At 41.7% G+C, this 15,456-nt stretch overlaps 1 protein-coding gene and 1 non-coding gene across 4 annotated transcripts in view; both read right to left on the bottom strand.

Annotated features, from left to right (window-relative positions):
• RABGAP1 (RAB GTPase activating protein 1) overlaps positions 1-15,456 on the bottom strand; it is a 495,691-nt gene that overhangs the window by 283,091 nt on the left and 197,144 nt on the right. For all 3 annotated transcript variants that reach the window (XM_030207329.1, XM_030207331.1, XM_030207330.1), the window contains exon 10: positions 5,305-5,474. In XM_030207329.1, the coding sequence (XP_030063189.1) occupies positions 5,305-5,474 (170 nt within the window). The remainder of the gene's footprint in view (positions 1-5,304; positions 5,475-15,456) is intronic.
• Positions 14,797-14,925, bottom strand: LOC115473627. Its single transcript, XR_003942719.1, has one exon. It is a non-coding gene; the product is annotated as a small nucleolar RNA SNORA65 (small nucleolar RNA).

Genomic DNA, 15,456 nt, shown 5'->3' with positions numbered 1-15,456 from the left:
CTCCTCTCCTTTCCCCTTGCCCCCCCTGTAGCCACCCATGTCCAGCGACCCACCTATCTCCCCTGCCGCCCCTGTAGCCACCCATGTCCAGCGACCCACCTATCTCCCCTGCCGCCCCTGCAGCCACCCATGTCCAGTGACCCTCCTCTCCTCCTGCCCCCCTGCAGCGTCCCTTCTGTCTCCCCTGCCCTCCCCTGCAGCCACCCATCTGGTCTCAGGACCCCCTCCCCACTTCCCTCTTCCCTGCCCCCCCCCACAGCCACCCATGTCCAGCAACCCTCCCCTCCCCCCTCGGCGCATCACCCAAACCCTTACCCCCCCCCCCCCCAGCGCATCACCCAAGCCCCTACCCCCCCTTGGGCACATCAACCCCCTTGCCACCCGCAGCCACCAATACTAACGCTGTCCGGCCGCTGCTGCATCTCCTGTTGAGCAGCAGCGGACGGTACAAAAAGAAAAAAGCCAAAAATAGATTTTAAACCTGAAACACGGCTCCGTAGACAGCCATCTGCCATTGGCTGTCATCTCTGCAGCCGCTCCTCCTCTCCCCTTTGACGTCGCTGCGCTCCTCCGGGGTCTTCCTGAAGGGGCAGTCACGTGGAGGGGAGAGGAGGAGCGGCTGCAGTGACGACAGCCAATGCCAGATGGCTGTCTATGGAGCAGCGTTTCAGGTTAAAAATCTTTTTCTGGCTTTTTTTCTTTTTGTACCGGCCGTTGCTGCTCCACAGGAGAAGCAGCAGCGGCCGGACAGCGTTAGTATTGGCGGCTGCGGGTGGCGAGGGAGTTGATGTGCTCGAGAGGGGGGGGTAGGGGCTTTGGTGATGCGCCGGGGGGGGGGAGGGGCTTGGGTGATGCGCCGAGGGGGGGCACTGAGAGCTGATTGGTAGGCAGGGGGAGGAGTACTCCTCCCCCTGCCTGGCTTGCGGTTTTGCAAGGCAGGGGCTTGGGTGTTGCGCCGAGGGAGGAGCACTGACAGCTGTTTCCCAGGCAGGGGGAGGAGTAGGGAAACACCCCTTGCCTTGGAATCAGCTGTCAGTGACATCACTGACGTCAGTGCATTCTAAACTGCCTAGCAGACCACCTCCGAGGGAGCCACGGTACCAGGCACATTAGAACGTTGGAGGTGAGAATTATTATATAGGAAGTCTACATTTCCATGCAATTTATAGAATATGCTGAGAGCACATCTGCACAGCTAAATTTAGTCATGGGCTGTTACACCAACTAAAACTTGGTGTAAATCCCGATGCCTAAATTACAATGCATCAGGATGAAGAATATTAAACATTTAAATAAGAAATAGTCTTAATCCTTTGTCATTTAAACATCCACTGGTGAAAAGTGAGAGCCTCCAAAGTTGGCCCAAGGCCAAATTGCAGGTTTCCCATTCCCCACCCCCCCTACCTACTGAGATAGACTGGGTTGTTACTGGTCAGCATGGAGGGCATACAGTTGAAATGAGCTGTTTCAAGTACATATGGTTTAAACCAAGCTTGTCCACCTTTTTTTTTTTTTTTTTTTTTTACTAAATCGGGGGGCCACATTTAACAGTTTGTAACATTTGGCGAGCCAAGACACGTGTGTGTGAGCGTGAGCACATCCTCACATCACCCATCCTCTCTCTCTCATATATGTATCCCCCCCCCCCCTTACATTTTTTTTCATAATGAGTCAGACCAATGGTCCATCTAGCCCAGTATCCTGTTTACAACACTAGTCAAGCCAGGTCACAATACCTGGCAGAAACCCAAATAGTATCAACATTCCATGTTACCAATCCCAGGACAAGCAGTGGCTTCCCCATGTCTGTCTCAATAGCAGACTATGTACCTTTCTTCCAGGAACTTGTCCAAACCTTTATAAAAAAAACCCAGATATGATAACCACAGTTACTACATCCTCCGGCAAAGAGTTCCAGAGCTTAACTATTTGTTGAGTGAAAAAATATTTCCTCCTGTTTCTTTTAAAAGTATTCCCATTTAATTTCCTTGAGTGTCCCTTTAGTTCTTGTACATTTTGAAAGAGTAGAAAATTTATTCCCTTCTAATCGTTCTACACCACTCAGGATTTTGTAGACCTCAATCATATCTCCCCTCAGGAATCTCTTTTCCAAGCTGAAGAGCCCTAACCTCTTTAGCCTTTCCTTATATGAAAGGAGTTCCATTCCCTTTGTCATTTTGGTCGCTCTTCTTTGAACCTTTACTAAATCCGCTATATCGTTTTTGAGATACGGCGACCAGAACTGAATGCAATACTCAAGGTGGGGTCGCACCACGAAGCAATACAGAGGCATTATAGTATTTTCGGTCTTATTTACTATCCATTTCCTAATAATTCATAGCATCCTGTTTGCTTTTTTGGTTGCCGCCACACACCGTGCAAAAGATTTCAGCAAACTGTCTACAATGACACCTAAATCTTTTTCTTGGGTGCTGACCTCCAAAATGGACCTTCGCATCAGGTAACTATGAATCGGATTATTCTCCCAATGTGCATCATCTTGCATTTGTCCACATTAAAATTTCATTTTCCATTTGGATGCCCGATCTTCTAATTTCCTAAGGCCTTTCTGCAATATTTCACAGTCCGCATGTGTTGAAACAAACTTGAATAGTTTGTGACACGTGCAAATTTAATCACATCACTCATCGTTCTGATTTCCACATCATTTATAACTTTGTTAAATAGCACCGGTCCAAGTACAGATCCCTGCAGCACTCCACTATTTACCCCCTCCATTGACAGAAATGGCCATTTAACCCTACTTTCTACTTTTATAAATAAGAGGAAGCCATCTGGTCTGGGCTTCCAAGATGGTATATTTTTAAACAAAGTCCATGCCTGATTTAATTTCCTAACCTTTGAAGCTGATCCTTTTAGATTATTTTTAACCTTTCTGAGAAGTTATGAAAGAAGAGAACATTTCCCTGGTAAGTGAAAACTATTTTGCTTTGTGCTTTGGGAACTTAAAGATTGGGGTTTAAAGGAGGAATTGTAGGTTAATGATAGGCAGAATAAAAATACAAAAGCAAATTTTACCAACTAATCTCCATAGTCTTTTCCCCTTAGTTTTAAAACTTGAACTTTGTACCACAGCATTAACAGATAACCTCTAGCAGGCACTGCAGGATCTAGTTTAGTCTTAGACGTCGACATGGATAATGTGCATCCTTTATCCTGCTTGCTCCTTAAACACACCTGGCTTTCTTTCACCCATTGTTGAAACCTCTCTGTTGGGATTCCCTAAATGTCCTATTTCAATAGTATCCTTCAAGGATACTCCACACTGAACTATGCGCTCCAATCGGCTTCCCCCCAAACCCCCCCCCCCCCCCCCCCCCCCCACACACACACACACACATTTTGGCTTAAAAACTGCTCTATTTCCTTTTTAAATGTTAGTGCCAGCAGCATGATTCCATCCCAGTTAAGGTGGAGTCCATCCTTTCAGAACAGGCTCTCCCTCTCCCTGAATGCTGCCCAGTTCCTAACAAATCCAAATCCCTCATCCCTTCACTATCGACTCAACCACACATTAAGACCTCAGAGCTCTGCCTGCCTCTTGAGTCCTGCATTGGAATAAGGAGCATTTCTGAAAATGCTACCCTTGAATATCTGGACTTCAGTTTTCTACCTAAGAGCTCCCCAGCACTATCTAAAATCCTATCTAGGTGATGCGTAAGGTCCACCACCTTTGCACCATGCAGGCAAGTGACCAGGTGATCCTCACGTCCACCAGCTACCATTCTCTCTTTCTCAAATGTACCCCCTTACTCATGTTCTCTCTCTGTGTACCCCCCACATCTTTACCCATTTTTTCTCTCTCTCATATGTACTCCCTGCCCTGACATGTGGCATTGCCCAGTCTCTCTCTTCCTTCCTCCTCTCTCCCTGCACCATTTGCCATGATCACGCTTCTTTCTCTCCTCCCCATGTAGCATTGCCCAGTCTCTCTCTTTCTCTCCCTCTTCCTATTATTTCCCCTCTCTGCTGTCTCTCCAACCCATTTAACATTGCCTGTCTCTCTCCCCCACCTCCTATTCACTATTACCCTATCTCTCTCTTTCTCCTAATCTAGAATTGCCCTGTTCTGTCTTTCTCTCTCCCCCCTCCCATTCAGTCTTGCCCTGTTTATTTTCCTTTCCACTGATCCAGTCTTGCCCCATATCTCTTTCCCTCTATCCAGTTTTGTTAATGGAATTCCCTTCACAAAAGCAGTCCAAACAATGTTTAAACCCAGGTTAATATTGCATTGATGAAAAAAAAAATGCTTTCCCAGTTTTTCTCCCCCCATCCTTCATACCTCTATGTACTCCCCCTCCCGTCTTCACCCTGTCTCCTTCACCTCATCTGATTGCTTCGATGGAAACTGCTTCCCTGCCTCAGGTTCTCTGCTCCCCCGTGAGTGGTCCGCAGAAGCTCCAGGTGAAGTTCCCCAATGGGATCCCTGTTTCTCTGCTGCGACTGGTCTCACCAAGAGGTTGAGCCATGCTGCACTGGAAGTTGAGGTTGGTCTCACAGTATTAAGTCTCATAAAACTCAATACCGCGGGAACAGCCTTAACTTCCGATGCCGCACAGCTCAAGCTCCCAGTTAGACCAGTCACAGCAGAGAAATGGATCCTATCGGAGAACTTCACCCAGAGCTTCTGCAACCCAAGAAAATGAGGTTGGTGGGCCCAGTTCTGGCCCACGTCCCGCGGGTTGGACAAGCCTGGTTTAAATGGTTATCTATTAAATTGTTGAATTTTAAACAAAGTCCCATCACCTCCCCGAAGACATGTGTGTCAGTAAAAGCAATGGTGTAAAGTTACACTTAAAACAGATTTTAGAATGTGGGAGGGCCAGGAAAAAAAGAAGCCTGCTTGTGGCCACTGATCAATGCAGGACTGGTTTTTGTGCAGACTACCGTTACTCTAGAATTGTCTATAGGGGACATTATGCCATTGGAATTTATGCCATTGAAAAGAGAGCATGCATACCGCATATAAGTGGTCTCTTCTGTAAGGATGAAAAGAAAAGCTAGAAAAGAAATTTTCTAACCAAGATAATTTTAGTTAAGGGCATTTATGGGCTGCCAGTCCAATGTTCGTTCATGGTAGCTTACAGTAAAAGGGTGAAATAACCATTCATTTCTGCGCACAAAGCAATTATTTCCATAGAAAATTAACATAACCTATTAGGAACAAAAAAACAACTGTCTCAACACAAATTTATGCATCTGAAAATACAGTATAAACACTTATATGGAAAGACCCATATATGTCTGAAAAATAAGCTAAATTATAAGAGAGAAACAAGGTACCTGTTTCAATTTTAAGAAAAAGTTTTCTGTAGAACTCCGTTTACTGAAGGGCCAAAACAGTCTCTCATTAGGTGAGCAAACTCTGACTTTAGTCTCCAGAAGAAATCGGACAGGTTCCTGCACCTCAGTAATCACCAGATCAACTGCTGTAGTCATGAAGAGCACTCTGTCTATTGGAAAAGACACAATATCAGAGAAGCTATGGGTGAGCTGGTTCTCAGTTTCTTAGCAGAGTCAGACAAATCATTTCATATAATGCTGCATTTCTCTCCTGAGTTATTGCATGTTTTGAGAAAGAGTCCTTTTAAGATGAAAGCTACTTTCTGACAGCACTCACTATATTTAGGAGGATACGTGAACACAACTACACCTTGTATCTGCTTCAGGCACAGGATCTAAATTGATGATCTACCCCACTTGCTCCCCTCTCGAGGTCAAACTTAGCCTTACCAGGATTAGCCACCTTGCCAAAACTAATCACAGCTCTCTAGCACTCATTTTGTTGCAGTTACATGAAGGCAAGAAAAAGACTCAGTACCAATAACAGTTCAACTAGAAAGGTACAAGACAGGAGATTAAACTTTTTTGATATGAAACTGTCAGAGTAAGTATGTGTTATGACAGTGAAAATAACAGAATGAATTAAGGGCTGTGGCCTTAAAATTTAAGGAGGGTCCTTGATTACCACCCTTTCTGTTGTACAACCAAAAAAGTTTACATTTATTATATTAGGGGATTACAGGAAAAGGAAAATTGAAAATTGAAGGGCATAGAGTCTAAGTTACAATTTCATTCAAGGGGAATCAAGGTTCCAATATCAGAGTACATAAGGAGGCTCATTTTCAAAGCACATAGACTCACAAAGTTACGTGGAGGGGCATTTTCGATATGACGTGTTGCGCTAAACATCTAAAATCCGAACAGAAAGCATGATCATTTTCAAAACCATAAAACGTCTTGTCTTTTTTTTTCTTTACGAAAATACTGTTTGTAATAAGGATTTGTGCTCTGTGTTTATCTTTTCAGGCAATTTTCAAACAAAAAACCAGACAAGTTAAAAACAGAGAAAATCAAGCCATTGGGATGTAGGAGGGGGCCATCATTTTTAGCAAACTGGTCCCCCAGACAATCCAGGAGAGCAATGGGGCATCCTAGGTGGCATTACTATGGACTTCATATAAATGCTCCCAAGTTCACATCACTCTGCTGCTCCCTTATCTTGTTTGCTGAGCCCTCCAAAACCCACTATCCCCAAATGTACACCACTACAATAGCCCTTATGGGTGAAGGGGGCACCTATATTTATTTATTGCATTTTTATTGATAGTTTGGGAAATCTAGGTACTATAAACAGATCAAACCACTTCCAATAAAAGCAGCAGTCAGAGTGAAGAATTGCACGGTCCTTGTGCTTTTGTGATACAAAATCTCAAAACTGATCAAAGGCTGCTTGCAAAATGTTGATACAATCAAAAAAACAACAAGCAGTCAACCTGTGTCTGCCATTAAACAGGGGAAAAGTCTCAAGTACTGATGCCCCCTGCACAACCCCCGGGAGGACACACAGAAAAAGCCACCATCGACCAAAAAAAACCCTGGATAAACAACAACTCCCCTATTACAATATTATTGTGCAGACAATTTCTCCAGTAATTGTTACTGATTATCAAGAACTTGCAGCGTGGTTCACTGATGAAGACAACGAAACGGGACCATTGGAATTAACGCGCAAGCTGGAGAACAGACAAGATAAGTGGCAGGTTCAAGTGAAACGTTCAAGTTCTGAAAGGTTCAAGTGAAACGTTTTCACCCTCCTACTTTTGAATGTATTACGTATAAGCTGAAATGAGCAGCAAGTAATTTAAAAAAAACGATAAAACAATTAAAAAAACACAATAATATTGTAAAAAAAGAATTGTTGTTTATCCAGGGTTTTCTTTCTAGTCGATGACGACCCTTTCTGCATGTCCTCCCAAGAATCACACAGGAGGCATCAGCACCTGAGACCCCTCCCCTATCCAATAGCAGACACAGGTTGACTGCTTGTTGTTTTTCCTTGTGCTTTTGTGCCACTTGCAGTTCTTGTAGAACTGTTTGGAAAGATTGTGGAAAGTTCAGCCCAGCACCCCCCCTCCACCTCCACCACCACATCACTCCTGCTCTGGCCTTTAAGGAGCATCACTGATTCTGCAGGCCACTTTCATCAAGCTCTTTGAGAAGCCCATTGAGAATACAGAGTGCTGTGGAAACTTGTTTCGACAGGTAATTTATTATGTTTGTTGCTTTTGAAACTAATATGAAAAATCAATATGAATACAGTCAAATTATTCCTAGCAATTCACTCCCTACCCTTGATTCACCTAACACTATCCCTTCCGCTAGCAGAAAACAATATCACACCCATCCTACAGAATCACCATAGACTGATCAGACATTCCACACCTCACCAAACCGACAATCACCAAAATAAAGGAAGAATACCTAAATGTGGACAACATCAACAAAACGGAAAGAATGGGCACAATAAACACGCAATAACTAAGGAACAACAACTAACAATAATCCATACATCACCAATTATAGAAGCCCCACACCAAAACATTCAAGTGGGCTACATTAACGCCAGATCTGTAGTAAACAAAACAACTACAATAACAGACTGGATCACGTCAGAAAACCTCGACTTACTTTTCATCAATGAAACCTGGATCCACGATCAAAAGGATACCATAATCCTTGACCTTTGCCCCTCAGGTTATAAAATCATTCACTGGACCAGAAAGGAAAAGAGAGGCGGAGGCACAGCACTAATTTATCGCTCCCAATTCACCACTGAAACCACTGCCGAGTCCATAACAACCCAACTTGAAATTGCCTCAATCAGAATCCACAACAAATCCCTGCTTGATCACCTAACTGCATTCTGTTCTACAGACCACCCAGTAATTGGAATGAAAGCCAGTCTAACTTCATGGACTTCATCTCTAACACTTGTGTAACCAACTCCAACATACTAATACTAGGTGACATAAACCTCCACCTAGAAGACCCAAACTCTACCAACCCATGAGAATGCAAGGCATTCCTCCACTCATGGGATCGCAAATGGCCACACCTGCAAGCTACCCACATTAAAGGGCATACACTGGACCTCTTCTTACACAAATGGTCCACTGACCAAAACATATTAATAACAGATATCAAATGGTCAGAAACACCTTTGACCGATCATTACAAACTACACCTATCCCTAAAACTGGCGGAAAAAGGGATCATACCGTACACAAGAACAAACTTACAGCACAAGAGGCCAAATAGACCCAAAAGTATTCTGGCAAGTTTTACGACAATGAATGGAAAGCACAACCGGACTCCATACACTACCTCTCTGACTGGGACGAAAAATGCAGAAGCGTACTACACGAAATAGTACCCTTAAGAACAAGAAGACATAACTCAATCCCATGGTTCAATGACGAAGTAAAAAAACTCAAAACGCAAACCAGGAAACTAGAACGAGCATGGAATAAAATAAAAGATGAACACACATTCAACGCATGGAAACAAATACAAAGAAAATAGAAATATGCTAAAAGACAGACCAAAAGGTCTTATTATACAAAACCAAAATAGGACCAAATTACAAAGACCTGAAGAAACTATTTCAACTCGTGAACAAGCTACTTGACATCACCCCAGTCACCACAACCAACACGGATATCCCATCTGCAGATAAATTCAATGAAAAAATAAAAAAATTACGCAACACACTTCCTCAGCACAACACCGATATCGAAACTTTCATCAATGGCTTGGACTCAACCTCGGCAGAATGCCCAGCAGATTGCACCTGGTCAAAGGAATTTAAACACATAAAATGCATAGATATAGACTGTACTACAAGGGAAAGCAATTATGCTCAAATAACAACTAACCATTATCAATTATGTGCTTTCAAAGAAAAAGCACTTTACACAACTTAACATATTTTGGTTTCGCTTTCTAGGGTGTAATAATTTTAGATAGCAAGATTTATTGAAGCTAAACATTTTTGGAGTCTAGAGGCCATAAATAACTTTGCTGCCTACATTCTTTATTAAATGAAAAGCTAAACCTCAGTTTTTTCCCATCTAAGTTCACAGACCCCCTGAAATCTAAAGAAGCAACTAGCTACCTAGTCACATACAACACCAACTATACATACTGTAGCAGGACTTGCTTATCCAATCTTACTCTAGCGCAGATCATTTTCTTGCATCTTTTCTGACATCACGTGCAATATTTCTTGTTAGTTACCCTTGTTTTCTAACTCCTGTTATTCTATCTTACCTGCCTATGTGTTCCATCACCTCCTATATCCTATGCTATTAGAATGTTGTAAGATGTATTGTGTTGACATTATGGCACAGTATGCTATGTAAAATATCATCACTAAATTTGCTCTAAAGCACAACAGTAACCCCAGAGATTGTAGATAAATAATATATTAAAGAAAGGAAACCTCAATAGCCCAGGGTGCCTACAAAGATGGTCAACCCCTAGAAAGGGCACCTATCACCGGTTTCAATCAATTCTCTGAAAACAAACTTCAGCGGAAAACTCCTCCTCACGGGGAGAAAAAAAACACTGAAGCCAAAAAACAGAGAAAAAAATGTTAACTGCAAACACTCTCTAGGGTTACTCTCAGGAACTACATACACTACTGAAAAAATGTCCAAAACATGCCGCAAGTGCACAGAGAAAAACGTTTTTCTACTTAGCTTCTCCACCTGGGTGGTTATAGCAATTACACAATATCCGCTTGTAATCTTTAACTGGATCCAGCTCAAGTAGTATCCCTGTAGCACACTGGACCCGATTGAAGATTACAAGCGGATATCGTGTAATTGCTATAACCACCCAGGTGTTTGTTTGTTTGTTGCATTTGTATCCCACATTTTCCCACCTATTTGCAGGCTCAATGTGGCGTACATTATGCCGTAATGGCTTTCGCCATTTCCTGAGTGAGAACTACAAAGTGGTATTCCATTAAAGTTCATAAGTGACAGAGTAAGTTAAGCAGTTAAGTATAGAGAGTTCATTTCCGGAGTGTGAAATAAAGTGGTATTGCGATAAAGTTCATTAGTGACAGTAGGTGAAGCAGTCAAGTATAAAGAGTTTGGTTATATCCAGTTCTGGTATACATTTTGTTGTCTGGCATTTAGGATGGATTATTGTGGAATGCCTTTTTGAACTGGTTGGTTTTTTGTGATTTTCGGAAGTTTGTTAGGTCGTGCATTGTTTTTATGACGTTTGGTAGTGCATTCCATATTTGTGTGCTTATGTAGGAGAAGCTGGATGCATATGTTGATTTATATTTTAGTCCTTTGCAACTGGGGTAGTGGAGATTCAGGAATGTGCATGCTGACCTTTTTGTGTTTCTGGTTGGTAAGTCTATGAGGTCTGACATGTAGACTGGGGCCTCGCCGTGAATGATTTTATGAACCAGGGTGCTAATTTTGAACGTAACACGTTCTTTAAGTGGGAGCCAGTGTAGTTTTTCTCTTAGGGGTTTGGCACTTTCGTATTTCATTTTACCAAATATGAGTCTAGCTGCTGTGTTTTGGGCAGTTTGGAGTTTCTTGGTGATTTGTTCTTTGCATCCGGCATAGATTTATTGCATTGCAGTAATCTAGGTGGCTTAGCACCATTGATTGTACCAGGCTGCGGAATATTTCCCTTGGGAAGAAAGGTTTTACTCTTTTGAGTTTCCACATTGAATGGAACATTTTCTTTCTTTCTTGTGTTTTTTTCGCATGGCTTTCTAGTGTGAGATTTCGATCGATTGTAACTCCGAGAATTTTCAGGCTGTCTGAAACAGGAAGGGTGTAGTCTGGGGTGTTTATAGTGGTGGGTTTGTTTGTGTTATATTGTGATGAGAGGATGAGACATTGTGTCTTTTTTCTGCATTGAGTTTTAATTGAAATGCATTCACCCATGAATTCATGATTTGGAGGCTGCGATTGATTTCATTTGTGATTTCTGATAGATCATGTTTGAACAGAATGTAGACCGTGACATTGTCTGCACAGATGTAGAGATTAAGGCCTTGGTTGGATAGCGATTTGGCTAGAGGTGTCATTAAGTTGAAAAGGGTCGGTGAAAGCGGTGATCCTCGGGGTACTCCACAATCTGGTTTCCATGGTGATGATGTATTCAAGTTTGATATCACTTGGTATGTTCTTGCGGTTAGGAAGCCTTCGATCCAACTAAGTACGTTTCCATTGATCCCGAAGTATTCTAGGATGTTTAGTAGTATTTTATGGTTTAACATGTCGAACGCGCTGGACATGTCGAATTGTAGGAGAAATACACTGCTGCCGGCTGCAATTGCTTGCTTGTTTGAATTTGGTTTGGAGAGTGATTAGTACTGTTTTGGTGCTGTGGTTGGATTGAAATCCTGATTGTGATTCGTGTAATATTGAGAATTTGTTTAAGTATTCGGTAAGTTGTTTAGTTACCATACTTTCCATTAGTTTGACTGTCAGAGGGATGGATGCTACCGGGCGGTAGTTAGTTATATCATTTGCTTTTTTCTTTGAGTAGTATGTTTCCTTTATCCTTAGGGAAGAGTCCATGTTGTAGCATGTAGTTTAGGTTTGACGTGAGGTCTGTTATGAAGCGTTGAGGGGTAGATTTTATTAGGTTGTTGGGACATATGTCCAGTTTGCAGTGGGATTTGGCGAACCTATTGATCGCTTGGGTGACGGTTTCATCTGTGAGTAGAGCGAAGTTTATCCAGATTCGGTCTGCTGGATATTCATCGGGGATTGGGTCCAGTCAGTCAGTGAATTTTTCGTGGTCAGTGGTGTTAAGCGGTAACATGCGTTGTAACTTTATAATTTTCTCGTTGAAGTATTTAGCAAGGTTGTTTGCTGATGAGGTGTCTATGTTGGTCGTGGTAACCGGTGTGGTATCTAATAGCTTGTTCACAAGTTGGAAAAGTTTATGCGTGTCTTTGTAGTCTGGTCCTATTTTGGTTTTGTAGTATAATCTTTTGGTTTGTCTTATTGCATATTTGTATTTTCTTTAGTAAAAAAAGTTAGCTTAGTAGGGTTTTAAAAAGGTTTGGATAATTTTCCTAGTCCGTAAGCCATGTATTAAGGTAGACTTGGGGAAAATCCACTGCATATTCTAAGATAAGCAGCATAAAATCTGTTTTACTGTTCTGGGATCTTGCCAGGTACATGTGACCCAAACCGGCCACTGTTGGAAACAGGATAATGGGCTTGATGGACCTTTTGGTCTGGCCCAGTATAGCAATGCTTATGTGCTTATCCATGGTTACTGCTCTCAGAGCTCCTTTTATTAAGTACATAAGTACATAAGTAGTGCCATACTGGGAAAGACCAAAGGTCCATCTAGCCCAGCATCCTGTCACCGACAGTGGCCAATCCAGGTCAAGGGCACCTGGCACGCTCCCCAAACGTATTGCAGTATCATGAACTGAAAATGGATCAGCACTTGACTTCTGCCTGAATTCATACTTATCCAAGTAAACCTTTCTAGTCCCTGATACTTGCAAATAGATCCTTTTCATTCTCAGTTACATATCAGATTCAACAGACCAGCCTTCCTGCAGTAAGTTTTCTTGTGACAACTGGCCTTTCAATAAATTCCAACAGAGCAAGACCCTAATTTGTTAGCCATATTGTCACTATAGACTCAAAGAGTTTAACATTAAATTTGTTAGGAAATTGTCCAGAATTCAGTCAAGCAACTTAAGTGCACTGTTTTCTAAAATATTGTATAACGGATCACTGTTGAGGTGAGTCCATATGGAGACTAACTGAAAATTAACCATGTGACCTGTGTCCAGTTACTCATTGGTCAAAGGTTATCAATAGAAATTAAACAAAATAAAACATGGAAAAGAAAATAAGATGATACCATTTTTAAGGTATCATCTTATTTTCTTTTCCATGTTTTATTTTGTTTGATTTCTATTGATAACCTTAAGAGTGGACTAACACGGCTACCACACTCCTCTATCATTGGTCAAATAAATCTGTGCCAAGCATATCATTAGTAAGAATTTCATATTTATCCAGCTTTCATTGACTAGAAATGGTGGCTTGACCTATTGGCCAAACCAAAGATACTAGTAACTTCTTGACACATGGATTCTATGTTTATAACATTAGTTTACCTTTAGAAACTTTTTAAATAGCCTGGCAATTTAGAAGTTATTGAAAGTCTGTAGACAGATTTACAGATCTTTGCAACTTAGAGAAAATAATTTTTTTGTCTCTTTTTGTGCAAAAGTGGTCTGGGAGAGAACTTTATAACAGAAAGCTTATCTGATTTTCTTTAAGAGCTAAATTATGACTAAATGTTTTTATATATTTAGATGCAAATTTATAAGTTCACTTAAGCAACTAATACTAGAATTTTTAGTTAATCATGATGTGTATGTAATATAGTTCTTAAAGATGACACTTGGCTCATAAGATTAACATTTAAAGCCTGAGAGAAGCAAAATGAAACTGGCATGAAGAGACTTTTTCTTGCAATTTCAAATGACGTAAAGCTCTTTGTACTACCTGTCCCACACGACGAAAATTGCCTTGGAAGTGGACTCGCTTATGAGCATGACAATTTCTAATTAGGCATATCTGGGAAAGCCATAGCCTCCAGCTGCACAAAATCAACACACACTGCTCATCTTAACCAGTGCTACCAAGAGATAAAATAAAGCTTTTCCTTTAATATATTTGGCACAGTGGCTTGCTGACAGCGGCACCTTGTTGTGCAAGATTGAATGAAATCTCACTTTTACAAATCTCAAAAGCTATGGCTTGCAGTTCCTGAATGTACACAATTCTGAATAAGTGATGCAAATTTCACAGCTGTAGGACACTTAAAAAGGTGTGTGGCCTACTGGCAATGCTATGCGCTGCCATATAGAGGACACTGGCTTTGCTCAGTGAAAGATGGCCTGTAACAACTACTTCTGTACCATGTTAACTATTGGACACAACAGAATATCTACTAGCCAGATTTCAGATGAATATGTTATCAGGTTCTAGATGGAGCTGTTGTGGTCTTTAGTCCTGGCTAACTAACCCAATAGTTTGGCTACGTGGAGGAACAAGGGGAGTTGTGAATGAAGGAGTATGGCACCCTAGTAAAGAGATCCGATCCATTCGAGTGAACTGCAAGCTTAATGGAGCTATAAGTGCTGGCTCAATTATGGAAACAAAAATTGTGAATTACATTTACTTGGTTAATAACTAATTTGTCTTAGAAATTAATCTGACCAATGGAAGCCGTGGTTGTTTTCACTGAGATAGGTAAATTCACTTCTACAGAATTTCTCCTTTATTTATATGCAACGGATTGCCTACAGATTTCTGAGAGTTTGGTTGACACTATAGAAAAACTGTCTCTGATTCCTTGCTGGTATAAATTAACAAAATGTACATGATGCTGTTCTGCATGTAGAGATTAAGACGGTGTCTCCAACCATTCGGCACAGAACTACTCATAGCATAAAGACCAGTTCTGTTTCCTAAGGAAGAGTTTGCTCTTAGCTCACCACTGGACTACACTAGTCACTTATCAGACAAGCATAGTGGCGGGTGGCTGGTAAGAAAAGCAACAATACTAGCAAAAGACAGAAATACCTCAGCCAGCCATTTGTCATTTAGACCACCAAACCTGGACATTTTGCCTAGTAGTTTTCCTTTAGGGTCTGTTCCATAAGCCTTAAGCTGCAACCAGTAGGGGCTTCTCTCAATTCATTAAGTCCATCCACTTTAAGGGCAGTTCAAGGACATATGCACCATACTTCTTGATCTCTGCACTATAATCTGTCCCTAAGTGTCACCACAGCACAATGACCACACCCCATGTCTCTAAACACTGCACCCACAGCAAACTCAGAATGAGAAAAGTCAGACCTTAGAATCAAAATGTTCTCCCAGGGGCAATTTCTCCAAGTGGGTTAGTTTTGCACATACCATAACAGGAATGAACCTCACTCCTAAGCTTGGACATGTGGAGTACAATCTCAATCTCTCAACACTTGCTGTAATACTTATGAACTCCAGAAAGAAGCTCTTTGGCACAATGCAACATGTATAGGCAACTTATCCGCATGTGCTTGGGAAG

Source organism: Microcaecilia unicolor, chromosome 6, assembly GCF_901765095.1.
Source record: "Microcaecilia unicolor chromosome 6, aMicUni1.1, whole genome shotgun sequence".
NCBI lineage: Eukaryota > Metazoa > Chordata > Amphibia > Gymnophiona > Siphonopidae > Microcaecilia > Microcaecilia unicolor.
This window is presented reverse-complemented; position numbering and strand designations above follow the sequence as displayed.